Here is a 27,825-nt window from a genome sequence, read left to right on the forward strand (position 1 = left end):
AAGGTGCAGGGATTAATTTCCTTCAGTTGAGAGGGACAGCTCTTGGCTCCAGAGCAGAGGCACCTCCCAGCCAGTGTAAATGACTGTGGCCCCTTTAGCTCCCTGGCTGCTTTGCAGCTCCACTCCAGCTCCAGATCTGCTCTTGGAGTTCACATCCACAAGTCAAGAGGGAACAGAGTTTTCAGTCCTCCTCCACCAAGTCACAGAGAGGTGAGGCTTGTGCAGGGTACAGCACACAGCTGTGCCATGAACTGCCCTGGACAGGGTATGGTTGTTTTGCATCACATGAGCAGACAACCACAATGGGTCTGCAGAGCTGGGAATTTACAGATGCACTTGGATTTGAGAAGAAAGGTTTGCTCCATGTATCCATTCCTCTCTTGTTTCACAGAAATAATTAGATCTCCTGTTCTCTGCCTCAATCTCTACTTCCACTTTTCCCATAAGGTGGTTTAGCTGCCCCAAATTACAGATCAAAGAGCTAAATGCTAAAGACCAGGATAATTCTCTCATTTCTTGCTGTAGTCTATGAAAACCCCAGACAGTTCAGAGGGCAATTCATCTCACCCTTAGATAGCCATCTCCAGTAAGTCAGAGAAACAGCTCTTTGGAGGTGAATCTCTTCTCACTGCAAAGGAACCTCCTCCAGAGTCTGGCATATGCCTTTGCTGTGCCAAAAGTGGAGTGGGACAAACCACATCTGCAGCTTTGTCCATGCAAAGAGACATAAAGCTGTGGGGAGAGGAGATCACTGCAGAAACAACCACGGCATTCTGAGACAGTCCATCCCCTCTGCCCCACCTGCCATCTGCTGCAGCCATTCCAGCAGATGGCAGCGATCCCCATGGCACAGCCGGTGGCACACGGACATCCTCCATGTGCTGGCCACTGAGCAGTCAGAGCAGTCAGCTGCTGGCTCCTGGAGGCATCTGACGCTGACCTGGCTGAACTTTTTGCTGAAGCAGCTGAGAAATGTTCCTGCAGTTCCTCCCATTGCTCAGCTGCGGACTCAAAAGCTTTTGCAAGAGGGGCAGGAACAAACCACAGGCAGCTGTTACACGAGGCTGCATTACCAGGACATTAGGAATGAGTGCAAAATGCTCCTGGAAGGCTTAGTTCTTCCAACTGATGCTTTCTTATTTCTGCTTGAGCTACAGAGGATCTCTGAAGAATCATCCAATTTGTTCTATATATACCCCAACTGGTTGTTATTCTTTGCCCTGGAGGGAGTTGCAAATTGTGTGTGCAGCCTGTCCTTTTTGTAAAGAGATGGCACTTGGAAGTATCCCCCTGCTTGCACAGTCCAAGCAGATGGCACTGGGCAGGTAAAAAGCTATTCTCTGAGAAGTGCTAGCTATGAACATTCTTTCAAACATTAATAACTTGAGAAACACAGCAGCAGCAATTAGATGTAAAGTGACATAAATTACTTCTCGAAGAGTCCGTTAGTTAAAAAATGATGTGCATAAAAGAGAAGAACATAAAAGAAAAGCACAGTCCCAAAAGCCAACATGAGCTGACCCAGTCTACCTGAGAGACACCCACAGCAGAAGTTGCAAAGACAAGGGAGCAGCTAATCTAGTGAAGGCAACCAGGCCAGATGTTCTGTTTAGATTCTGATTGGTTTTTTTATTGCCTGCTACTGCATGTCAGGCCACAGCACCAAGATGGGGGACTGAGGATGAATGCAGAAGGAAAGGAAATTTGTTATTAAATGCATCTTAAAAGGGAGGGATATGGCAAGGAATGAAGGATCTAAGGACAATGGGATGGACCACTCTTCATCTGTAGGTCAATTTTTATTGCATTTCAGATCAGCAATTGCACGAGTCATTATTATCGGGTCAGTTTTATTGGATCAATTTGGCAATCTCAGTACAGCGTCTAATGCCGAGAGGAAAGACTGAAGAGATTTAGGAGTATAAGTCACACTCATGAGCAGTGGAACTTAAACTCTTTGAGGACTTAAGTGCTTTTGAAAATGGGACATGGTCTGCTCAGCCCTACACACACTTGTGGAAGCATTATCCCACTTGGCCACAGCTCAGCGTGGTGCCCGCCGGGCTCCTCGCTGCTGCTCATGGCACACAGATCAAGGACTGAGTGGTTCACAGCAATTACTGGCTTATGGTATCCTCCTTTTCTTCTTCTAAGAATAGTCCCTCCTGTTGAGAGTGGGCATGTTGGCAGGCAATGATGTTGTAGAGAAATATTTCAGTGAAGAAACACAGAAACCTGTTGTCTGAAGAAAGCACCGTGGTATTTTCCATGAGTAAAAAAATGTTTAAAAACTAAGAGATGTACAAATGAATACAATGCAGAGGCAGGGATAAACAAAATGAAATGTTGGCAGATGTGGAAAGATCTGATCTGCCACTGGGACAGTGAAGTCTGTTTTCCTGTAAGCGCCAGGACTACAAAGGAAACCTGCAAAACTGTTAAATAAAACTGGGGTTTCAAAAGAAAGAGAAAATTTTCATTTTAGTTAATGCCAGGAGAAATAGTTATTTTCTTCTCTTTTGATTAAAAAGGCTGAAAATGGCTGTGGAGAACCAGGGCTACAGAGCTGCTCTGGCCATCAGCAGTTGTGTTGCTGCTGCTCCCAAGCAGTCTTCAGCTTCCTCAGCTGGGTATGTTCAGAATCTCATCTCAGGGAGGTGTGGGGCACATCTGAATTCCACATCCTGCATCCCAATCCCCATGCCTTATCCTTTTCAGATTCCACTTATTTGTTCTCATCAGAAATTTTGAATGAGACCAAAGAGATCTATATTTTGAACATAATAAATTACCCCAAGCTCCCGCTCAAGATCTTTGTCCTCATGTGTTAAACAGGTGCTGTCCCTTAAGAAATGCCAGTGGATCAGAAATCGTGGTGGTGGCCCCACAGCCTGGATCCCAGCATCTGAGACTCTGGCTCTTCAGCACAGCTCCAGTCCTGTTCCAGACATGCATCCTGCCAGCAGGGAGTGCCCCAGCAGCAAGGGTGAAACAGGAGTGAGCTCTGGGCACCCAACCAGAGGATTCTGAGGAGCCCTGCTCCACCTGGACGTGTCCTTTCCTCACCAAAGAGCTCCATGTTCCTGAGGGCTTTCATAGCTGATCCTCATCCACCCAGATGGTTTTCCGCTGCTCCTCCCCGATCCTGTCCTTTATTGTCCGGATGAGATCCTCAATGCTGCTCCAAGCCTCTGCCTCCACAGAGGCATAAAGGCAGGGCAGTGCCTCCAGCTCCTTCTCCTTCAGGCGGCACATCCGTAAAAACTCATCCTCAGTCTCTGGCTTTGGCAGCAGCTTCCTGTATCAAATGAGCAGACCAGAAATAAATGTCTTGGATTTTAAGTTAATCCTGTAGTCCCAGCTGTACCATCAAGAATTTATTTTCTCCTAACTACTTACAAGCAATAAAAGCAGTGAAGAATGCAGCTACTGCAGGTCTACCATCACTTTACCTCCATGCTGCCCCCAAGGAGAAATATTTGCTATGGGGAAACAATTTCAGAGGATTGAATGGAGGGAGAGTGCAAGTGTTTACGAGCTCTCCTCTTCCAGCTTGCATTACCTTAAGAAATGCTGTGGGAGTGCTGAGCATGGAGAAAACCACATTTTCTTTGGTCTCATTCTCCCACAATGCTCACTGCCACCAGTGACAGTGAAAGAGTGCCAGATTTGGGGAATTTCTGCTTTCTCCAGTTGTAAGATTTCAGGGAGGAGTCATGGGAGGAAATAGTGCACATAGAAGTACCAGATGGAGAGGATGAGGGTCTTTATTTCTCTCAGTGAGAACATTATTGGACTCAAGAATTATTCACTGAATAAGATGGAACATCAAATATGCAAAAGGTCTGACATGTTACCTGAACCTCTTGATGTTTTTTTCTGAGACTCTTATAAAGAGAACAATAGGATATATCTTGGCTTTGATTAAATCCTTCGTGCAGCTTATTCCAGCTTCCAGGAGACAATGCTTGTTCTAAAAACAAAGTCATAACAGTGTCACAAAGGAAAATTCACTGCTGTGGAATCTCAGGATAATGATATCTATCCCTTATGGGGTGATTTGGAAGGCTCTCTATTTACCATTGTACTGATTTAAAACCTTTCAATCAAATATACATTTTAAGTCAAGCTCCTCCTACTGGCTTAAAACTAGTCAGTCAAATAACAGCTGAGCTTAACAGCTTTCTAAAAAGGTTTAAAATGGAAATGGAATGCTCTAAAGATGAAAAGTATGATAAAACACCAGTTTTACATATAGACCCAAACACACAGACTTGCTTTTTGTTCAAAAAGAACATCTACTGCAACTACTTGTGAGACAAAAAACCATCACTTTAATTCTCCTTTTTTTTTTCCATGCTGTGCATCAAATCTACTCTACTTGACATCAGATCTCTGTCTTGGGCATTGTTATCTTTGTTCTGTACACCCTTGTGTCTGGGTTTCAGGCTTCTCTTTCCTTTGTCTAGGTCCTTGTATCTCTTACTCTCTCGTGTATTCATATATACTTATGATATGAAAAGGAAATGAATAAAGGATGGAGCACAGAAAATGAAAGGATATTTAGTTGCATCTATGTGGGTCATCACAGGGAATGAGGGAGAACATAAAAGGATATGGCTGAGGATGGGAAAGAAAAGGAAAAGTAAGAGCACAAATAAAAGCCATTTGGAGGAATAAATAAAAATCTGAGACTGAAAGAGGGCAGGAGAGAGAATGTGCAACTGTAAATTGGTCAGTTTGATATGCAGGACATTGCAGAGGGGTTCCCAGAGAGCCCAGAGAAGGGACACAGAGCACCTTGGCAGCAACAGCCTCGATGTTGGCAGGTACAATACATTCATATGTGTTCAGATTCTTTTCTCTGCTGAAGATGACAGTCTCTGTCCTTTGCTTCTTTAAGAACTCTTCCTTTGTTACAATATCTAGGAAGAGATGTGGATGGGGACAGAATCAAATTTACAGCAGCAGAACATGTAGAAAAGTATCCAGCAGTACTTCACATGGGATGTAAAGACGTTCAGGGAAGGAGGATGAGCAATGAATTGTCTTAACAGCTGCCTCATTTCTTCCATTGAATTCAATTAAAGCCTAATCTGATCACAGCTGAGCATCTCAGCTATATCCTGCACCAATGACTCCTTGGGCAATTACTACAACACTATGAAGGCATTAAATTAAAACAGTAAATACAATTCCAGCACCTAATGTTATATAGTAGCAGTTCAGGGATGGAGGATGCTGAGAAGTGCTAAAAAAAGGTGGTCTCTTCAGCACAGGATCCTAAAACAAGGATTTAGTGTTCCAACATTTGTGTTTAAAGTTTCCAAAAAATTTGGCTTAGGTTGCAATGTGTGATACTGGCCCCCTTGTGAATTGCAGCTCTACATCAAAGCTTTTGTTTTATGTTGCAAGACAGGGGATATTTATTAAAATACTTAACTTCTCAGTTTCTCTGTCTGGATGACTGTAAGGCTGCATACTATGCTGTGAGTATTCAATATTAGTGTAAAAATGAAACGTCAGCTCTGTTTAATGCTGGGTTGTATACAATCCTGCCCTGCAGCCATCACGGCACTGCGTACTGCTTTAATAGTAAATACTTAGCATGGAAGAAAATCAGTCTTTCCAGTAGATCAAATGCACAATCTTCACAGCTAGGATGAGACAGAAACCTAAAGTTGCTCTAGGGAAGATATTCCTCATAATAGCAAATACTAGAAACAAATTAATCAAAATTTCACATTGCCTAGATATACAGTATGCAAACAGTATGCAAACAGAAAGAGCTCTCACAGCATTTCAGTCTCTGAGGGGCAGCCTAGCAACCACACAGCATACACATGGATAATATTTATAGACACAGAATCTCATAACCATGTGTACTGGCTGTCTCAAAAACATTCAAATATCCCAGATAGTCTCAAAAAGCAGGATTTACAGCTACACATCACTCTGATGTGACTCAAAGTACCTCAAGCAACTCTCACATGTGCATTCCCCTACGTGTGCACGCATATATATGTCCATATTTCCAACACAGAGAGCTGACAGTCATGGCCCTCTCTTATCCCATTACCTGGCTTGCATATGTTGAATTCCAGGGCACCTCCAGAGTTGAGAAGCTTCTGCACCAAGGGCTTGGCTAGCATGGTGGGGGTGAAGAGCACGGGGCGCCTGCGCTCGCAGTGGATGGGTCTCACCAAGCTGTAAGGGATCAGACTGACCTTCTTGTCCAGTTCACTCTCTGAATCCAAATCTGAGCAAAGAACAAGACATTTATTCTCTGGGTTCCTCTCCATCAATATTGGATTAAAAAAAAGGAGACACACATGAACTAGAAATGGCATGGTTAGTCATACTGGTCCTCCTTCCCTTTTACTGGGGTTGTCTTTACTGTACTCACAGCGCTATGATGTCCAATCTAATACTAAATAATTCAACTGCCTTTTGCTTTCAAGAGATTATTTCTTAACCTCTTCAACACAACATTTGCTTGGAGACTCTCTGCTTGTTACCTTGACTTACTCCAAGTTAAATGTTTTGGAGCAAAAGGCAAGAAAGCACCTAGGAAGAAGTGCCAACTAACCAGGACATTTCAGTGTCCTAAAGCTGCCCCAAGCTCTTTTTGCAAAATCAGTTTTGGTCACAGTTGCTGTTGAGCTTTTGCAGAGGGACCACAAATGCAAGACCTGTGATTCATTTCACAGCCATGCTGTTCTGTAGATGTGTGTGTAGGCCTTTGTGTCAGTGCTATGTGTGTAAAGGCTATTTTAGATTTTTACCTTCCAGTTTATCAGGCAGCTGCTTCTTCCCTTCGGATGAGCTCAGTGCCAGGCCTGAGGGCCAGCCTGTGACGATGCGAACCCGCTCGTTGCTGTTCATTCTTTTGTACTTGTTCTCAGACCTACTGACAAACTAAAAAGGTGAACAAAAAAAAGAGAGATTTGATCCTCATTTTTTGCATTATTTACCCTCCCATGTATTCATCAGCCAACGCTCATTACCTACAAGATCTGAATCACTTGTGTCTGTCAAAGACAGGACTCCGTGGATCTGTGGACTGAATTCTAAGACTCTTTAAATATCATAGATCTGTTTCAGAGCCTGTGTTAATCCCCTCTGGGATTTGTTGTTTTGTTCTCTGCTCTTAAGAGGCATGTTTTCCCTTCACAGAGCTCCCTGCTATCATCAGTACAAGCACTGATGTGTACATCATACCCAGAGTATATGCACAAATGTATCACAGGCTATACCCAAACTGCCTCTTCTTTGCTCTACCAGAGAGACTTAAAAACTCCCAAATGGCATCTTTTTACAGTCATTTTACATGAGAAATAGGCTTCATGCTTTCCTTCCTTATCCACCCACCTATTCCTCTATCCAAACATTAACTCCTCCTCCTGTGTATCTGCTAACCTTTCCCTATCACCTTCCTTCTCAAAGCTTTATCTTTCACCCATACACTCTCTGTCATGCTCAGAGTCACTGGCCCACAATTAAAGGACTATTTTCTGATGGAGTCCTATCTCAGACACTTGGAGATTTGATCTAGCCCATTGGATTTGTCCTTATGGTACAAACAAAGCACATTTCAGCCTCTGATGGCAGATGTGTGGGATTCCTTAAAGGCACATCCGTAATGGAAGCCATGCTCTTGAAAACAAACACCCCACATCACAACAGAAAACACAACTCATCCTTCTTCCTGCATTAAATCTCTTTTTGATAGGAATAAATTCCAGTACAACCTCTAGACCTGAGCTGCGATTTCTGGGCGAATTAGGATAGCCTGAGAATATCTACTGTTCAGATCCACTATTTCAGAGATTGCACTGAGGATTTGAACTTTATTACCTGTAAAATCTGGCCCAAAAGAAAGCTTGCTCTGGATAGGCGAGGGCTGGTTTTGGGGTCGCTCTGCAGGGCAGGCTCCTCTGGCTGCAATGTATTCTGGTAAAAAATAATAGAGGAGATCTCACTCCTGCTCTTTTTTGTATTTTTTAATCATAACATTTGAGAAAGAAAAGAAGCCAAACCAGATATTTTCTATTTCCAGTAAAAGGGATAGTGATTTATACCTATCCCAAATACAATGTTCTACACAAACAGTGGGCATAGCACAGCCTGTGCTGACAAACATTGCTTTTTCACTGCTCTTCACATTCCTTTGTTTATAGACTGCTCTCCACACCTAAGAAAGAGATAATTTCTGCACCAAGAAAGAGCATGCACATCTTTTGCTTTCACAAGCACCTCTGCCAGTGATCTCTGTCCCTTTGATCAGTGGGGCTGTGAGCACAGATGGAATGTGTGCGACTCAACCTTGACTGAAATCAAGCACAAGCACTGTCTACCTGTGTCTGTAAAACTTAGAAACATGAATGTCTCCCAGACTCTAGAAATAACTTATGGTAACTAACACACCAGTTTTAATTATGTAAAAATGCAATTTTGGGGTCTAAAAATGCTTTTAGTGATGGAAAAGGGAAAGTTTGAAGGGCTGCTGTGTGTGAAGGCCTGATAATCCCAATTCTCTCCACAGCATTACAGGCTGGAAGAGACAGGTCTTTCTAAAGTGGGACAACAAGACTCTGTAGTTTAGAGGCTTATTCACCATAGGAGAGAAATAATTCTGTTTATTAACTGCAAGGACACAGCTTCTTCCTCATGTGTACATGCAGATGCATTCAATGTTTACAGGTAGTGAAGCATGAGAAGGGTGACTAACAGACAGAACAGAGTTTGGACTTTTTAAGTGTAGTCCCTCCTAGCTGAAGGGTGAATAGTGAGCCAGAGCTGGGTTCAGTCCCAGGGACAATATTATTTAAAGCAAACAGAAGGTGCCCATTGCCTGACACAATCAAAACCTATAGAGAGTGTAAACAGGATTTTCTGTAAAATGATGATGAAAAATGAAAAATGAAAAACCAATAGCAGGGGAGTATGAGGTGTTAAAAGGACTTTGTTGGCAGACACTTACCCGCAGGGCCCGTAGGGTGTTGTAGGAGTTTTCTGTCTCATCTTTGCTTCCTCTGTGCATCAACCGCTGCAGCTTCACCAAAAGGAGTTGCTGGGCTCTGAAAGAAAGGATGAAATCACACAGATCAAGATATTTTTGAAACCACTCACAAGAAAGCTGGATTGCATCGGGTTTGTGCCTACAGAAAAGATGAAATAGAAATAGCAGTGAGGACTGACTGAACCATGCAGTAAAGGCAGGAACAAAACAATAGGAAGGACTGCAGTTCAGTTAAGAGCTAAAGAATATCCATGGAATATTTGCATATGATACTTTTTGAGGGACTCACTTCATTTTTTCAGGTAACATCTGGAATCTCTGTTCTTAAGTTTTAGAGCTCATACTATAGTTTTACATCAGATTTTATCTCAAAATTTAAGACATAGACACCTCTTTCCTTGCAGCAGTAATTAAGTTCCCTGTTTCTAGATCCCTGCTCTCAGTAATGGTCACTCAGTATCACTCTCACCTGCTGTAGCTGGGAATGGTCCCCATCTCCAGGTCCCTGTCAGTGAAGGGATCCACCCTGGCACACAGCCACTCACACCTGCCCTGGTACATGGTGTCCAGAATGTGGACAATCTCATCACATTTCACGGACAGGGAGCAGCAGTCCAGCTGGCTGGAGATGTTCAGGTTGAGGCGGATGTGGAACGAGTCCCCCGAGGTGATGAGCCCCTCCTCCAGCTCCGACAGCAGCTTGCGGTACCCTGCAGCAGGAGGGAAGGGTGAGCCAGGAGCTCCCACTGCTGCTGCATTCCCTCTGGGAGAAGCCACAGCACAAACTCCTGAGGTTCCTCTGAGAGAGGTTCGTACTTCCAGAGTGCTGCTTGCTGGAGTTCCAGCAAGATCATGGGCCTGCACCTCAGAGACACTGATGGGGCACTGGCTCAGGGACAGCCCATGCTGCTGCTGTCAGCTCTGTGGGAATATTCTCATTATAATGCTACTTTTAGGTAACTCCATTCTCAGTACTCCCCACATGACCTGTGGAACAAAGAACTTCTCAGCAAAGACACAGACACAGATATAGCTCTGCCCTCTAAGTACCGTGTGAGTTCTGCCACCAATTTTAATGACAAGCTATTCTCCTTATTATTAGCTCTAATTGGCACTCCTAGAATCTATAACATGCTTTATCTGCAGTTAAGTGATGCTCAAAAAATTGCAATAGTCTTTCCTACAATTGAAAACATCAAAGAAAATCAAAGGCATCACTTCCTGCATGATCTATGCAGCTGAAATTCTCTAACCAGCACAAAAAAACATGAATGCCCACTTATACACACCAGTAAAGAATGAATTTTGGAATGTAATTTTTGATCCATAACCTGAAATTATCATTATAGAACCTGAACACTAAAATCATATTCTATTCGCCACACACGAACTCCAGCTGTTAAAGATAAGATAAAGGCACAAAGGTAATAAACAGGGCAACTCCATCAGGTAAATGCTAAATCGACCAGCTGGATAAAGATCACTCAGCTCACCGCATCGTATTGCAGAAAACTGTACATAAAAATAAGCTCGAGTGTGTTTCATGAGTCATGTTGCTATTGGCCACCATGTAAATTTTTCAGACTCCTGTTGACAAGCACATGTTGTTGTTTTTTCTCAGACAGCGGGCTAAAAGCTGAAGCAGTTCCACAGAGGAGCTGTAATTAACACCAGTGGCGTGCTCTAGATTTATCCCAATACAAAGGATATGCTTCTCCTGTCACTCTCTTCCAGGCAAGTTGCTATAAAAGCCCTGGAACTACTTGAGATAAGAAATACTTTTGCTCTTACCTTCATGATTTGATTTATACTGGAGTGTCACTGGACCACTGCACCTCTGAATTGTCCAGTGAACTTCTTCTTTTGTGCAAGTATCCAAAGGAACACTTTGATTTTCCCCTTTAATGCAGCCCTGCAACTAGATATGAAAGAAATATTACTCTTCAGTGCAAGTTCAATCTCTGAGTCAATTAAACCATTTTTTTAAAGTGCCATGATCTTTTTCTTATTAAACAATGCAGACACTTTGTTACCAGAATGTAGATTATGTCCTAATTATATAATTCTTTTTCTCTCAAATTAGGAATGCTAGCAGTCAACAGAGCTGCAGCATTTGCACAATCCCAGGTTTCCCTGGGAGTAAGAAGTGCAGGAATATAAATAGTGGGGGACATTTTTTCTCCCCTTGGAGGCATTTGAACAGCGAAATGGCTTGGGAACATTGGCAGTGGAGGGAAAACTAAGTAAAGAGAAACTTGGCAGAAGCATCGTTGAACTTGTGCTCATGGGATGCCAGGGACAGCATAGGTGGGTGAGCAGACACCCAGGGGTTTGGTGACAATGCCATGCTCACCAGGAGGATCTGGTGCCCCTCCCGAAGGCCAGCTTTCTCTGCCAGGGAGCCTGTCTTGACAGAGCTGACGAAGCTGCCTTTGTCATTGCCCCCCAGCAGGGTGATCTCTGAGTTGAGGCTGTCCCCGTTGAGCGTCACGCGCTGCACCGTGTGACACGAGCTCCTGATGCGGCCCACGGACGTGACAGAGGGACGGAAGGGTCTGCGTCCAGGAGAGGAAGGGACAACTGGTTATCTCACTCTGAGTTAAATGAATGCATCAGAAATGAGAGATATGCAAATGAACTTCTAGCATTATCAATCACTAGGATCTAAAGACTCCAAAAGAAAACCTCCTCGTTACTGCGAAAGTTCTGGAGAAAAGCATCTCTGAAAATTCAGAGTATAACAGTTCTCCACTCAGCAAGCTTTGCAGCAAGATAGCAAGATCACAAGGAGAAATGGAAGCCTTTAGAATATTTTGTCTGCCTTGAAGTTTTTGAATTTTCAGGCTGACCTTCATGAGTTTACAGAACATGAAAGGGCTCCAAGATAGCATTATACTGCTGCCACCATAATCACTCCTGCTGTTATAACTTCAGCAACTAATAAATAAATAGAGAGTTTCTACCACAGCACCCTTTCCTCTCAGTCTCTAAGGTAAGCAAAATGGCATCTCAAATACCTTTCCAGAGAGAACTTTCTAAATATGGAGTTGACATGCTCGAGCTCATAGGCATCCAGGCCTTCTGACTGATGGGAAGAAGAGGAAGAGTGCACTGAAGGAGCTCCATGTGAATGCCTGTCATGACTGTCATCTGGAAAGAGTAACAAGAATGATAATGAGTCCTACATAAAGTGACAAAGATGGAAAAGGGGAAAATTAATTTTAATTGATCCCAGCCAAAGTTGAAGTAGGAAATTCTTCACACAGAGATGTGATTCATATCCACAGGACATGGCACAAGGAATGGCACTCTCACAGAACAGAAAGTGGGAAGGAATCTCTGGAGGCTGTCTAGTCAAAGGTCAATGCAGGGTCAGCTCAAGGCTCAGGATGTCCAGCTGGGTTCTGATATCTCCAAGGAGGAAGAGTTTGACTCTCTGGACAACCTTGTTCCAGTGTTTAACCACTCTTGCGGTAACAAAACTAAGGTTTTTCCCTCTTAGATCTTCAGGAATGACTGCTTTCCCCTTCTCACCACTGGCTGACCTTTTGTTTCCTTGAATTACTCACAGGCTGTGTGTCCCATTACTTAGAGCAGAGCTGGTTATCTGACAATCTCTATAGCTGGGGAGTTGATCACATATTAGCTCATATTTCAATGACACATGATATCCTTTTGCTTACCATCCATCTCCAAAGCATCACATCCAAAGCTGTCATTGTCCTCTTCAAGCAGGCTGGAATTAAAAACAAAGCATGAGATAATGGAAGACAGAGAAAGCTGAACACTTTCAAGCTTTCTGCAGATTTCCACCTTCAGTACATTTCATTAAGTTCTGAAAGAGGAACTTCTGTGAAAAGGGAAGATGTTGGAGATGTTGCACCAGGCAATGGTGCAGCTGCAAAAAAATAAGCAAATAACATCCTTGAGGGTCCAGGGAAGATACAGAAAAGGGCAGGAGACAACATGTGTCAGCCAGCATGGGAAACATGTGAAACAGCAAGAAATTTCAGAAGGAAGAACTGCCAACAGCAGTGAGGGAATGAAGATTTTGCTGGGGACAACAGGAAGCTGCTGGCTGGTGTGGTGTGTGACTCACACCACACTTGGTTCAGCACAGAGATAAAGGGCTGCACCATGCCTGCTGTGCATGCACTGCACCATGGGGGTTTTCCACAACTGAGCAAAAAGCCAGAAGTTCACTGATGGACAGAGTGAATGCAAGGGAAGTTACTGAAGTGCAGCAGAAGAGTAATAATTTATCTGCTTGATTTAAAGTGCTTGAAGCATTTTATAGCAGTTTCAGGGTAGCTCTCATAGCTACTCAGGTACCTGCAGTACAGAATGGCAAAGTGCTCCAGGCTTCTGCACAGGAGCTGCCACAGCTCTGGTCCCAGCCCAGCTCCCAGTGCCACTGCCTTTCCTGCAGAGGTGACTGGGTTGACTGGCCTTAAAGCCACTCCAAGGTCAAAATTTTGCTCTAACAGGGGTATTGGGGCTGTCCAGCCAAGTGAGTGATCTGTCAGCTTCACTGGAAGGACTTCATTAAAGCATGTCCTTTGGTTGCAAAGCTGTTTAAATAACAGCTTGTTGTTTTTCCCATTCAAAATGATTTGTAGGTCTCCTGTGGAGCTGATATTTCTCATATTTGGCTTCAGCTGAAGGGTGAATTTTTGCAGCCAGGCTGCAGAGGATCAGCTATTTTTACTCCATGCATAAGCAGGGAAATAACGTACCTTTTCCTACATTAAATGATGATCTCACCTTTTTTTTTCCACACAAATTAAGAAGAGATGAACTGTGAAACCTGCAACTTGGCTTGCAAACAGCAATTATTCTGGATTATGTTCACAAATAAGTTCCAAAAATTTATCATGCTAATTATAAAGTTATAAACTACACTGAACTTTTGGGCAGGCTCTTGAGATACTTGACTTTAGTGATTACCAGCTCAACAAAGCAAGTCCCCATTCAGACCTTGTTTCAGGGTACCTGTTCTTTTCACATGAAGAATATCTAATATGAGGGGAAAATTCACATTTCAGTACCACTCAGTCTTCCAATGCCTTAACACACAGAACAGAATACAGTCAGAGTTACAGTGAAATAAGTCCACAAGCTGAATAATCTCCATGTAATCTCCACTGTGTTCTGTAATACACTGCAAATATTGAAAAGTTCGGGCATGCCAAAGGCTTCTCAAGCACCTGAAGCACAAAACATTCAAATCATTAATAAAAACCCCCTTTTCTCCATCTTGAATTGTTACAACACACTTTAAAAAGGGACTTGGAGGACATTGAAGGAGAAGCTAAGGGAGACTAAAATAAACACTGCTTAAATCCTCAGCAGCCTAGAAAATTATGTGGGAGAACCAGCTGAGGATGCCCTCAGTGGAAAGCTGTCTTACAAAGCTGTCCAGAGAGAGAGGCAGAAGTGGCAGCCTGCCCAAGATCAGATTGTTTTGAGAAACATAAAAATCTGAATAAAGTTTTAATAAAGATTAGATATTAAAACCAGATCTAATAAAGATTTTAACCCTCCACATACATTGCTTTCTTCTAAACTGGTCTGGTTCTTTTCTCCTTTTGCTCACTACCTTTAGGGAATGTATTTGTGTCTCCTGGTATTTCTGATGCAGACACTGATGCTATTGACACCACACCAGCACAGCATGTCTGAGTATCACATTGCAAAAACCCTTTTAGAAGAGGGGTCAGTGCCCTTTAGGGAACTGTGAGGCTGGAGAGGTCTCTTTCCTTCCTGCCACCAACTTCCCTCTCACCAGCTGATGTGATTTCACTGCCAGGGGAACTCCAGGGGCCCTGACCTGGCAGAAGTGGAAGCTGCAGCAGAAGGTGAAGCCAAGGGCAAAGCCTCTCTTCCCTCCCTTCTCTGCTGAGAGACAAAGCCTGAGACTCACAGAAAACAGCTCCCTCCTCCGCTTCTCCCCTCACTCCTCACAGACCTGCAAGCAGCTCTGCTCTACTTCTGCAGCTTCCAGAGAGAAGCGGGGGCTTTGAGAGAAGGGGAAAGAACAGGGACATGAGGGTAGCAGGGAGCTGAGGGGCAAAAACTGAAGCTGGATCAGTGTGCAAAGGTAGGGAGAGAACTCTCTCCAATAGTGCTGAGACGTTCTAGTCCTGTTTGTGTTTCTGTCCATTACAGTCAGTGCTGCACTGCTGCCACTGTGTCATTCATCCCAGCTGAACTTCAGACATTCCTGAATGCTTTGGACAAAATGTGGGATGAAGGGCTGAGCCTTGAGAAGCTTAGGTTAATCCTATGCCTTACAGACAGAACCAGAGGACACAGTCTCAAGCTGTGCCAAGGGAAATATAGCTTGGATATTAGGAAAAAGTTTTTTACAGAAAGGGTGATAAAGTTCTGGAATGACCTGCCCGGGGAGGTGGTTTTAAACACATCCCTGGGTGTGTTTAAAAAAAGATTGCATGTGGCACTCAGTGACATGGTTTAGTTGAGATGTTAGGGCATGGGTTGGACTTGATGATCTTTAAGGTCTCTTCCAACCCAGTGATTCTGTGAATTCTGTGAATTCTGTAGAGGCTCTCCAACCTCTAGAGGAGCTCTAGAGCCCCTTGTCCCCTGTCCCTGTGGCAGCAGGCCCAGGGCAGATGTCCCCACCTGCAGTGAGGGGTGTCCTCCTTGCAGCGCCGCATGATGGAGTCGTTGCCGGGCGGCTCGGGGGTGGTGGACATGATGCTGTCGTTGCGGTTCCGCAGGGTTTGCTGTCAACGAGAAACCAAAAGGTGTCAGGAAGGTTATCTGGCTGAAAGGTGCTCTCACTTCTGACTCACAGCAGCGTTAGCAAGGGTGCTCTGCACTGGCTGTACTCTGCTCTGAGAAGCACACACAGAAAAGAAGTTGATTCTAGCTGTGCAGAATCCAAGAGCTCTCATTTATCCCAGTTTTTAGCACAATGCACAGCTTGTGTGCTGGCACTGCACCTTCTCCTGTGACCACACAACTGCCTGATTTACTGAGCCATTGTAACTTTACTTCTGTATGTGGCACAGCTGACATAGGAGGAGGGGGATGAAAAGCAGTATGTGTACTTATATAAATATATATGTAGTTGGAATGAGGAAGAAAAATACAGATCTCTATACATTAAATAATTAATCTTCCAGTGCACTGGAAACCCTGAATTGCACTACAGGGAAAACAGTATAAGTCATCTAAACATCCAACAGATATTCCAAAAAATATTCCTAACCTAGCTAAGCTTATTATGAGTGGCAGCAAGTTCTTTCCTGGCTATTCTTGAGTATAATTTTAATTTCCTGGGGGCAGCATTTTTCACGGTGTTCTAGAAAGATGTTTTGTTCTTTGTTATTAACACTCTGCAAGAGCACTCTCTCTATCTGCCTGTCCTGCTGTGTCAGTGCTCACATATGTATAATGGAATATCTGCCTTGGAAGATTATGGGGATACAGCAAGCAGGGAAGAAATGGTTTGACTATGGTATGCAGAAATTTCCAACTGTGATCTGCACCCCTTTCCTCACTCGCTGTTACTTATAGACAGGAAAAGTATTATAGAACTCAAAAACCCTTGAAATTTTCTCAGATAAGTTACAAAGCAGCTTTTAAAGCAAATCTCTTCCTTCTAACAGTAAATGTTAAATGGCATAAGGAGACAGCAAGAGGTCATAAATACCTCTGAAATATCTTTAAATAAACATAAACCAATTCTGTGATTTTGGGAAAGGCTAATAACATAGTTCTAACAAAATGCTGGTAACAGGATTAAGGGAGCTTCTGACAAGGGCCTTGAATGGGATCACAGCTGGGATGCTGGGGAAGGGCTAATACTGAGTTGTGCAAGCTTTGAACCACATTAGGAGAGATGGCTGTAGTGAGGCAAGGGGCATCCTTACAATCTTGGTGACTTCACAGCTGCTGATGGAGTTGCTGATGGACACAGAGGAGCTCGTGTCCGTGCGGCCGGTGCTGCCCTCGGCCCCATCCTCATCCTGTGCTCTGGCTGCTGCACTCACAGGGACAAGGGGAGCACACAGAGAAAACACACAGAGAGAAGCATGTCAGAGCACTTCCAATGCAGAGCCTTTCACAGATGTGCCACTGCACTTATGTTCCCTTTCCATTTCAGCTGGTCTTGTACTGGACAGGGGCCCTGGACACACCCCTGCCCTGCAGCTCTGGCTCCCATTGCCCAACAGTTCCCACCAAAGCACAGAAATTCCCACCCTCTGCACACACTCCTGCCCACTTTGTCTCTCAGCTCTGTCTTGTTTTTAATAGATCTGTGAATGCTATTTGACAAATTAAAGAATGATTGTTTCACGAATTTATGTTTTAATTACACCACCTGAATCTGGCAATTTGCAAGGTTGGCTTATCGAATTACACTTTGTTACAACAAAGAATTTACAACGAGGACCAAGAAGCCTGAGGTGCCTCAGCAGTCCCAGGTTACACAGAGTGAATGTGGGCTCCTTCCCTTCCTCAGCACGTCTGATGCTGCACACTGCCTGACAGCAAAGCTGCTGTTTGACATGGAATTCCTTGGAGCAGGAGTTGTGTTCCCCAGGATATTTTATCCAACAGGGCCTCACACAATTACTGAAGGAATTGCTGCCTCTGATGGGTTTGGTGTTTCAGGGGTAGTGTTACACAAACAAGAGGAATTAGGAGTAGCTCAAACATGAGTGAGTGTACAGCAACAACTTTGGTAACTTGGCAGCTGGCTGGGGCATGGGTCAATCCCTCTCTCACAGCCTTTGCAATGCTCTAGAAGTAAAATTAATTCCCTTTTGCCGAAGGGCAAAGGAACTCATTAGACAATCACTAGATTAGGGCCTTTTCAGCTTGAATGATTTTTCCAACAGCAAAAGGAGAATGGTATAATGATTTTTAGTACAGATGTTTCACAAATGCTTTACAACTTTTGTAAACTAAACAGAAAACTGAGTAAACAGAAAATTTAGGTAAGCTATGGGATACACATCATGTGCCTGGGGAGGTACCTTTGGATGGAGAGGACAATGAAGTAGAACTCTTGACCACTTTTAATCATTACATTTGTAACTGTGAGAGAAACTGTTTTGGTTTTTTTTACTGACTTGGGCTTAGTTAAGAATTTCCCTGGTTGGCATATTTGTTTAAACAACTTAAAGAGATTAAGTGAAAGAGACAAAGCAATGGAAAAGGAATAAGGACATGGGTGCTCTTTCTGACCTTGAAACTCTGATGTTCTGTTCATGCTGACAGGAGATTTAGCTCTTGGACTGATCTAAAAGAAAGAGGACAAAAATCAGCACAAATGCAGAATATTTACCACACACTGTAAACCAGATATTTTCAGCACCTTTTTTCACTGTTATATTGTAATATACTTGCCCTCCTTTAAATAACAGGACCCAAAATTTAGAAGATATTTAGATTTCTAAATACAACAGCAGTGATGGAGTGTGAGCAACCTGGCTACTTTTGAATGCCTGGCCCAAATGCATTGCAATTTCCAGATTCTGCTGAAGAAAAAAAGAGACAAAAGGTGAAGTGGGTGCCTTGGGACTGGTTTCAGGCAGCTGTTAATACAACAGGCATCCTTTTGGAGTGTGCAATGTGAAAAATACAGCACTATTGCCACAAGTAATAACGACAGTCAGAGCTCAGAAAGGTTATGAAGGGCAGGGAGAATTCAAGTGCAGATGAAAGGGAAGAGAACCTCAAAAGCCCAAATGTTAGATTTTTGTGGGTTTTTTTTACAGATCATGAATCCAGCATCAGATAATAGCCATGTGAATGCAGCTAGTCAGGGAAAGCATGAACCTAACTCATGCTGCCTCCTTCCTGTTAGGGGTGAGGAAATTGCCATAATTTAATTCTAAATTAGATAATTAATTTTGCTCTAGATTGTGTCCATTTCTTTCTATCTTTCCTTCCAGCTGCTGAGAGCTTTTCCACCAACACTTTGTTTTTCACCTTCAGTGTGTGTTGGACCTCAGGCATTATGTCACTTTTTTTCCCAATGATGTTAAGGAGGCAAAGAATCAATTTATTGACAACGCTCCAAGAATGTGAATGAACAGCAGAAGCAAGAAGAAAAGAGAAAATGGGGAGAAGGGACAGAAAAGAGTCTATGAAGCAGATTAGATCTGCTCCTCAAGATGCAAATCACCACAGGGCAAAATCTATCAGACACAGCTCACTATCATACACAGATCTATTCTTATCTTCACAGAAGTTTCAGAGGCACAGCTACAACATGAGTTATGCCTGATAATTCCCAAGTCCCTGCTCTGTGTTATTCCAGCCTCGGATTCAGACCCACCTGGATCCCCTTTAGGTTAACTCTTCTCTTGAGACGAACTTGATCAGGCAAGAAGAATTTGTTGTCTTCTGGAGAGTCCTCAGAAGTGGAGGAGTCATCAGCTTCCTGACCATTGGCTTTTGGGCCAGAGCTCTCAAAGGCCTGGGAGATAACGGTGATGGGGAGATTCCGTGGCAAACTCTAAAGATCACAAGGGAACACTTTGTTTCTGAGACCAGTTTGGTACAATAAACTCATAACCTTCCTTTAGAGTAATCTAATTGAACCTATTGCAACTCCAGTGCTTCAGAAGCTCACATAGAATGTGGCTCCAGACATATCAGTAATTTGGGCTGAGATTTGTGGGGATTTCTGTTCACAGACTGAATTCTATTCACTTACATTCCTAAAAATATTTGTAGCTTCTAGCCCAGTGTAGAAAATAATTATTTTTCTGCATTTTCCCCCTTACATTTAAAGTCAAGCTGTGGAACGGCAGCCTTTGGGAAGCCATGTGCATAACAGACAACTTGAAAAACACTACAGTAAAGAATTCACAACACTGACATTTAGTAGATTACTTTTTTCACTTAATTCATGGAAAGAATTAGAAAAGTCCCCTCTCCCTTCCAGATCAAAATGTTTGTAAAAGCAAGTCTTAACAAGTCTCTTCCCTATCACTCTCTACAACTTCCTGAAGGGTGGTTATAGTCAGGTGGGGTCTCTTTCACCAGGCAGCAACTGACAGAACCAGAGGACAGAGTTTCAAGCTGCACCAAGGATTGGATATTAGGAAAAGGTTTTTTACACAAGGGATGATAAAGTTCTTGAATGGTCTGCCTGGGGAGGTGGTGGAGTCACCATCCCTAGGCGTGTTTAAGAAAAGACTGGATGTGGCACTGGGTGCCAGGGTTTAGCTGAGGTGTTAGGGCTGGGTTGGACTCAATGATCTTTAAGATCTCTCCCAACCTGGTCATTCTGTGAATTCTGTGAACAAAAGAGTCGCTGCCTGTCTTGCCCAGCCCTACCTGGTCGAGGAAGTTGCTGTCCTTGGAGAGGCGCCGCAGTTTGCACTCCAGGTTGACGATGCACGCTTCCTTGCGCACCACCTCGATCCGCAGCTCGTCGTTCCTCTCCTCCAGCTCCCGGATCTGCTTCCTGTACTTGTCCTTCTCAATCAGGCAGTGGGAGTACTGGGTCTGAGCCTCGTCACGCGAGCGGAACGCCTGCAGCGGGGCACGAAACCTCCTTGGCACCTGGGCAGCACATCCTGCTCCTGCTGCTTTTGTTTGGGAGGTGTTGGCAAGGGGGACTTCAGAAGTGGTGCCCAGTCACCCATTAACACAGCAATCAGGACCAGCATGTGCCACAGTAGCACCATTAAAAATTATGATGATGAGGGTGGTTCATTTACAGCTCCCTCTGGGTTGGTGGGAAAATGTCCCAGAGTGCAAATGGGGTGACTTGACAATGATGTAAAGCCTTACAGGAGCTGTTGTTAAGATCCTGGTCCTGCCTGCCAGATGCTACACTGTGGAAACAACCCAATATTACCCTGTGTTTAATTACCATAATGTAAATCCCAACAAGTAATTCTTTTAACTGCTTATTTTATAATGGTATTTTGGGCCCAATTACCTACAATTCCCCAAAGTGACACAGAGCAGATAGAGGCTTTTGCTATAGATATTCCCCTACTTTAACTGTGAGATACCTGGTCCCGCTCCTTTTCCACCTCTTCCAGCTGTATCATCACAGTGTTCATGCGGTGCTTGTACATCTCACAGTCTTTTCCTAGTGTTGAGCACTTTAACTCCAAATCTTCTTTCTCCTCAAGATACTGGAAATGACAAACTGTTAGCCACCAGTGCTTTCAGAGGCATTCTGGGCACCAGCCTGAGATATTCCATCTCTCTACTCTTCCATTCCTCACCTTGTCTCTCAAGTCCTCCACATGACGAATCTCCTCTTGGAGATTGAAGATCTTGTTGACCAGCTCATGGCGATCCTCCAGTGCCTCCTTACGGTCGTGTTCCAGGATATCCAAAATGGCTTTGTCTGAATCTGGCAAACCCCTCTTGTTAGCCTGAGGAAAGACATTTTTTAGAGGCAGGCCAGGGAAACAGAAAGTAGTTTTGCAGGGAGAGAAGTATCAGAGACAGTAACAAGCAAGAGGAATAGCAAATGAAGAAGGTACTGCAATGGGAAAGAAGGAGAAAAGATGGACATTTGTTCATATTTTAAAGCAGTGTCAGAAAAGATGAATAAAATCTGTCTTGCTGTCAGAATAGTCTGATGAAGGAACTGTTTTACTGGTCTATTGTACTGGCTATAATTTGATCCAGTTTGGATGCAGCCACAATTCTTCACTCCAAGCCCTGCATTCAAAACCCTTTTCTATTAATCAGCTCTCACTGAGCACAAAAATCACCCTTTTCCAAAGAGCAGGGCCTAAGAAAATATTCAGGAGAATTTTTAAGGTAGGCACAGGCTTTGCAAGGCTGTGCTCAGAGAATATTAAACATGCCTGGAGTACCTTGTACCACTGCTTCATTTTTTACACCATCCAGGAATATAATTTCTTGTAGATTTAAAATGAACAAGATTACCAAAGCAGGTTCCAACACATAATTGCCGTCCAAAATTAACCATAAATGGAAGATGAAAAAAGCATAAAATGCTAGCAAGGATTATGCATATTTATTTTTGAAATATCTACACTGAGTTGGAGGTTTCAGGGACATTTAGGTTACCCAGTATTTCTAAGCACACCTAAGCATTTCTAAACCAAACTGCTTCAAGTTTATTTATACTTTCACTTAAGAGAATTTAAATACTATTTTTAGCTATTTCTCTGTTTCTTTAAGTGCTGTAAGACCATTTCAATTAATATAAGAGACCTACATGAACCAGAACTCTCAGGATCTTCTATTCTACACTCTTTTTCAACCTTTGAATTGGATTTATGTCAGAACTAAGAATTGTTAGGCACTGCTAGAGGCTACAGCCATTTCTGAAAGGCCTTCTGCTGATAATTTAAAATGCCACAAGCCTTTTCTAACAAAGGGCTAAGTAATCTCACATATATCCCAATATTTGGCTAAGTTGTTCACAGAGGAGTCCTAAATGTGTTGCACATCAACTGTTTTCCCTACCTGCCCAAACAAAGGTTGGTGAAGCTCCCTGTGCAGGTTACAGCAGGGTTCTGCAGGGCACCCTGGTGCTTAGTGACCCTCAAGTACAGGAACCTTTATCATCCTCTGCTTCATTAAAACCTTTTGTCAAAGATATGACAACAGCCTAACACAGGGTACCCAGAGCCACTGTCAGAAATTTCTGTGCTGGCTGTTTAACACAGATTTGTAGTGACAGGCTGGTACAATGTTCAGCAATTAAACACTGCACTCTTGGAAGAGCCAATTTCTCATGTACACTTGATTTTTTAGAGGACTATTTTTGTAGAACTCCTCCTCATGCATGTGTCTGCCCAGGGAGCACTCCAGGCAGCTGGGAGCTGTACAAGCAGCCTTCTGTCTGTCCAAACTTTGCACTTCTGCTGGTTGCAGCTTTGCAGGCAGAGGTTTCAGCCAACACCTCCTGCACTGTAACTGGAGAATGTGGGAGTTTGGATTTTAAAAGCAGCAATCTGCTTTTGTACCTGAATGATGGACTGTAACTCCTGGATTTTAGTCTTCATCATCTCATTTTCCCTCTCCAGCTCCAGAACCTGTTCCTTTTTAGGTCGGTTTTCAATATCATTTTTCAGCTTCAAGGACTGGTTCCTCTCCAGCTTGCACTCCTCTTCCACCTTGTTCAAGCGATGCTTCAGCTGGTCAATCTAGAGGGAGCAGAGAAAAGGAGAAAGAGGAGAGGACATTTAGTGCTCTCAAAAAACATACAGGGGAAAATAGCTTAAACTGTGAATGCTAACGAGAGGTTGATAATTGGGTGCTGAAAGTCCCCAATGAACTGGTGAAGTCTCAAGTACAAACCCGCTACTTGCCAGCTACAACTCATATGGGCTGGTTGTGAAATTTTAGAATACCTGGACTAAAAAAAAGTTGCATATTCTCAATCCTCCAATAAGTAAAGAGATATGAAACAGAATGAACACGTAAAAGGCTGACCACACATTGTGCTTTTTGCACGTGGACTATTTGGATCAGGAAAAACAGGAGAAAATTCAGAATTATCTTTCTGAATAAATCCCCCTCAGCTGCAGTGCTGCTGGATAACTGTGCCAAGATATTACTGAGCCTAAAAAAGCTAAAATTAAGGTTTTAGCAAGCAGTTATGTTTTACATTTTATTTTTATTTGCATTCTGTTCTGTTAATTCATTATCTGCCATTAATACACCTCACTGCAGTTGGCATTTCTGTATAGTGACGCCTTCCCTTCAATCATCTAGATAAGCAAAGCAAATGAGAGCTTCACATCTTTCTGCTGTCAGAGAAGATCTCATTTTCCCAGATGCCACTGGCACCCTCCATTGCTGCCCAGAGCATTTGTCTCACCTCCAGCTGCAGGTCCCGGCTCCTTATCACAGCCATGCTCTTCTCGTCACTCAGCTGGGCATATCTCATGGCCAGGTTGTAGTTCTCATCTTTCACCTTGACCAGCTCATCATTGTAGTTATTCCTCTCCTCCTTCATCTTGTTGTATCTCTCCTGGAAGGTCAGCAGCTCTATCTTGTTCAGCTTTAGCTGCTTTCTCTCATCCTCCAGCTGGCGGGACTTGGCCAGGAGCTCACAGCGCTGCACGTCTTTTGTCTTCACCTGCTGCTGGAGCTTGATGATCTCATTCATTAGGAAATGGGTAAGGCCTTCATGTCCCTCCTCCACTGAAAATGTTTGAACAGCTTATCAATGTCTGGTAAAGTACCTTATTTAAGTTACTTTATTAATAAGGTAGTAAGTAGGATCATCATGATGTGAGAAACAAATGGTCCAGAATATGTACAGAGGTACAGTGAGAATGATGTGAGAAACAAAAGGTCCAGAATATGTACAGAGGTACAGAATTTACACAATCTCACACACATCTGTATGTCTAACCGGGAACAGTACAAATATTACACAGCACACTGGTATCAGTATCACAATATGCACACATACAGCTTGTCTGGATAGAAGATGAAGCCTTTACATTTGTCTTGCTGAGCCTGTGGAAATAGCACAACCTTTGTACAATGAATCTGTGCAAGTACAATTAATCTGAACGTCTCAAATGTGATGCACATGTGTAAGTTGTCAGTGCAATTTAGTCCACTGTTCCAATATAGCTTCTCTTGAGAATTCTGGTAATGCCTATCATTCCATTTGAAGCCCTTCAGCTTCATTCAGACAGCTGGGATGTCCCTTTGCTTTACACATTACCTACCACATTTTGCTTTGAAGGAGACTGAAAAGCATTCTACAAGATTAGCTTTTATTTCCACTTCTTGCCTGAAAAAAACCAAGCCAGTCTTCCAGAGAGTCCTTACTTCAACTGACTCCTTTGTGATTGATTCTACTCACCAACAATAGTGGAAAATCTCCGTGTAGGCTCTTTCCCTGTCACCAGTTTGTAGAGTTCAGGGTAGTAAAACTCCAGGCTCTCTAGGAACACCACGTAGCCCCTCTGGCCCTTGGTGTGGAGGATGTCCAGCAGCCGGCCTGGGTACAGACAACAGAGAGGTGACACATCAGCCCCATGAGCAGCACGAGCAAATATCACATCCCTGATGTTCCTAAGGTTCATCTCAGCAACGAGCTGTGCAAAATCCAGCTGATAAACTGAGTTCAACTGAACCCATAAAGTAATGCCAGCAATTCTGTATGTTTGTCCTGATGGTTATTCTGAGGGAATGTGGGAAAACTGCTCTCTGGAACAGAAATTTCAAAGGACAAGTTATTCAGTGCAGCCTTTACCAGGCAGGGATGGCAGATCTTCCAGTGACAAATCACAAAGTACTGCAAGACAGCTGAAAAGCTACTCCTGGAATGGCACTGACTGCTGCTTGTGTTAACTGAAATATTTGCCAAGGCTTTGATGGGAATTTGAACCCCACAAACTCCAGTCTGCACAGCATTGGGAAGAGTCTTTGTTATTAAAATAACAGCAGAATCCCCCTGTACTTTAAACCTCCTGTAAATAAGATAAAATAGTTTCTATCTGATAATCTGTAACTTGATTAAGGCTCTCTCCAGATTTAGTAGAGCAAAGCTATTCAGACAGAGATGCAGATGGAGCCACTGACCAGACAATTACCTGCTCTGTTAATTTTGGAGGGCAGCATGAGTGAGTTGAGCACCTCATCCTCATCCTGCTCGTCGATGACTTTGCACTGCCGTAAGTAGGGGGTCAGTTTGGCTGGGTTGATGTAGCGGCTCAGCATGTGCCGGTTGCACTCCACGTTCTCCCACAAAGCCTCCTCCTCATCTTTCAGGGTCTCCAGGCAGTCATCCATCTCTGGCTCTGCTCCTGAACAAGGGACACAAGAGACAAATGAACTCCAAGAAGGACACCTGCAATCCCAGTACTTTTTTGTGTTTCCATGTCATAAGGGATGAGCTCAGAATCACTTCTGACTAATGCTGAATTTGCCCAATATTGAGGCTGTTTGAAGTGCAGCCTGTCCACAGCTCATCTGGGAAATGACAGTTCCCAGAAGAGCTATCTTGAGTCTGTGAACTACTGCTCCTTGCTCTCCAGTGATGAATCTGCACTCAGCCAACCCCACCAAGCTCTTTACAAGTCAGAGGACGCCTCTGCTCCAGAGAGGCAAAGGGCAAGAAGGAGATGAACCTGCAGGGCTCAGAGCAAAGACAAATACTGGCTGCAGGCAACGAAGGCTTTCATCCTCACCTCCTTTGCTCCTGCAAGCTGTACTGATGTGAACCTGCACAGATGTGATGAGCCAGCACCTGTAAGTGGCTGCACACAAGAACAGTTAAGGCAGGTCTGTGTCTGCAGCTGTGGAGGCACTGAGGGCTGTGAGTGCAGGTACCTGGGAGCTCAGACCTTGCCTTTCCCTGCAGGAGGGGGCAGGTAACAGCACCGTGTCACTGCAGTCTGAAAATGTTCTTGACTCATGCAAATATCATCACATGGTTTCTGAGTGCTTGTGAAGCAATTTCCTGCCAGCTCCTAATTTGTACCCAGCTCATTAGAGAAGGTTACATGGCAGACTACAGAGAGGCAAGAAAACTTGTACTGAAGTTAAAACGAAAGAAACTTTGTAAAAAAATTCTTTCCTTCTTTATTTTGTGATAAATATTAACCTTTCAACTAGTACTATTTTTGCATTCTAGCTTTCATAGGACCTTGTGATCCAGGTGGCATGTGGAACATAAACTTTTATTTCAAGTTCAGAGACCCTGGTGGAAGAAGAATATGCAGTTCTTGGATCATATGAGACAAGAGCTCTGCTTTATGAGGCTTTGCTGATAATCAGTAACTAAAGACCTCAAAAGCAACATGCTGTTTTTCTCAGCTTCCAGCTTTAGGAACTGGGGAGCAGCCTGTGTTACACCGAGCATCCCTGAGCAAAAACAGCTCATGAACTGCATAGCCAAGGGGTATTAATTCCTCATTTTGAAAACTAAAGCCAAAAGTGCTAATCTGCTAAATAATGTGTTTGTCAGTGTTCTCACATAATGAAGTACAGAATATTCCTACAAAAACAATGCATGCTCTCTGCTTGATGCTTTTAAAAGCTTTCCCAATTTGTCAAAAATCCTAGTCAGGGTTTCAATATCTCAGTGAGAAAAATTTGGATGGTTTTTCACCGTATGGACAAGTTAAGGGAGTATTGGCAGGGGCTTTGTTCTTCTCCTGTACTCCAGCAGAATTTTCTTTGCAGTTTCACATCCTAGGAGCCACTTATTCCACATTTGCTTTGATGCTTGCATGGGGATTACACATTCTGGGGGAGACAGCAATCCCCAGAGGGCCAAGAAGACCAGGGCAGTTCAATGGGATGCAGAATCATGAGGCAAGGCTGTAGCTAGGGGAAAAATCTCCCTGATCTTATGAACTTCACACTGGTTGGGTGAAATTCTCACTGAATGCCAGTATTTATATGTGGTAAAAATGACACTGAAGCAACGAGCACAATAAAGGTAAAACAACAGAGAAAAATCTTTACAAAGCAGGTTGCAGTGGGAGGAATGCTAAAGGTGAAAGAGCTTCATCTGAAGTCCTCACACATTCTCATGAACCTTAGTCTCCACCATTATTCTGGAAGTAAGTGTATTTCACTTCAAAGGTGAATTTAACAAAAGCTACATAATTGGAGAAGCTGGACTTTGGGGAGTAGAAGGCAGTGAAACAGAAGGTCACACAGAGCCTCAGTCAGCTCACAGCCACAGCATCCACTGCAGCTGAAAAAAGGAAAGTCACAGGCCCTTTAATTTCTGGGAGCGTACCAGGGAGCTCAGGGATGGATCTCAGAGTGCAAAAGAAGCACTTGCCTGAATTTCATAAAATGCAAGATATCTTGTAATCTGCAGCGCTGAACCAGAA

The 27,825-nt window shown here is 43.5% G+C and overlaps 1 protein-coding gene across 1 annotated transcript; it reads right to left on the reverse strand.

Moving 5' to 3' along the window:
* Window positions 1-1,643: 1,643 nt before the first annotated feature.
* CARD11 (caspase recruitment domain family member 11) lies at window positions 1,644-27,536 on the reverse strand. The gene is made up of 24 exons (XM_054271179.1): window positions 27,508-27,536; window positions 25,570-25,826; window positions 24,837-24,974; window positions 23,835-24,160; window positions 22,978-23,157; window positions 21,253-21,405; window positions 21,034-21,159; window positions 20,348-20,545; window positions 19,341-19,520; window positions 18,245-18,299; window positions 16,924-17,033; window positions 15,668-15,771; window positions 12,706-12,758; window positions 12,040-12,172; window positions 11,376-11,577; window positions 10,814-10,940; window positions 9,492-9,732; window positions 8,984-9,080; window positions 7,858-7,953; window positions 6,786-6,918; window positions 6,080-6,259; window positions 4,801-4,925; window positions 3,858-3,973; window positions 1,644-3,298 (listed from the first exon to the last, which is right to left on the reverse strand). Exons 1-24 carry the CDS (start codon window positions 27,534-27,536, stop codon window positions 3,094-3,096), a joined length of 3,564 nt encoding a protein of 1,187 aa, XP_054127154.1. The 3' UTR covers window positions 1,644-3,093.
* Window positions 27,537-27,825: the final 289 nt, after the last annotated feature.

Source organism: Melozone crissalis, unplaced genomic scaffold (assembly GCF_028551555.1).
Source record: "Melozone crissalis strain CALT ecotype California unplaced genomic scaffold, PUWL_Pcris_2 ptg000012l_1, whole genome shotgun sequence".
In the NCBI taxonomy this organism is placed as follows: domain Eukaryota; kingdom Metazoa; phylum Chordata; class Aves; order Passeriformes; family Passerellidae; genus Melozone; species Melozone crissalis.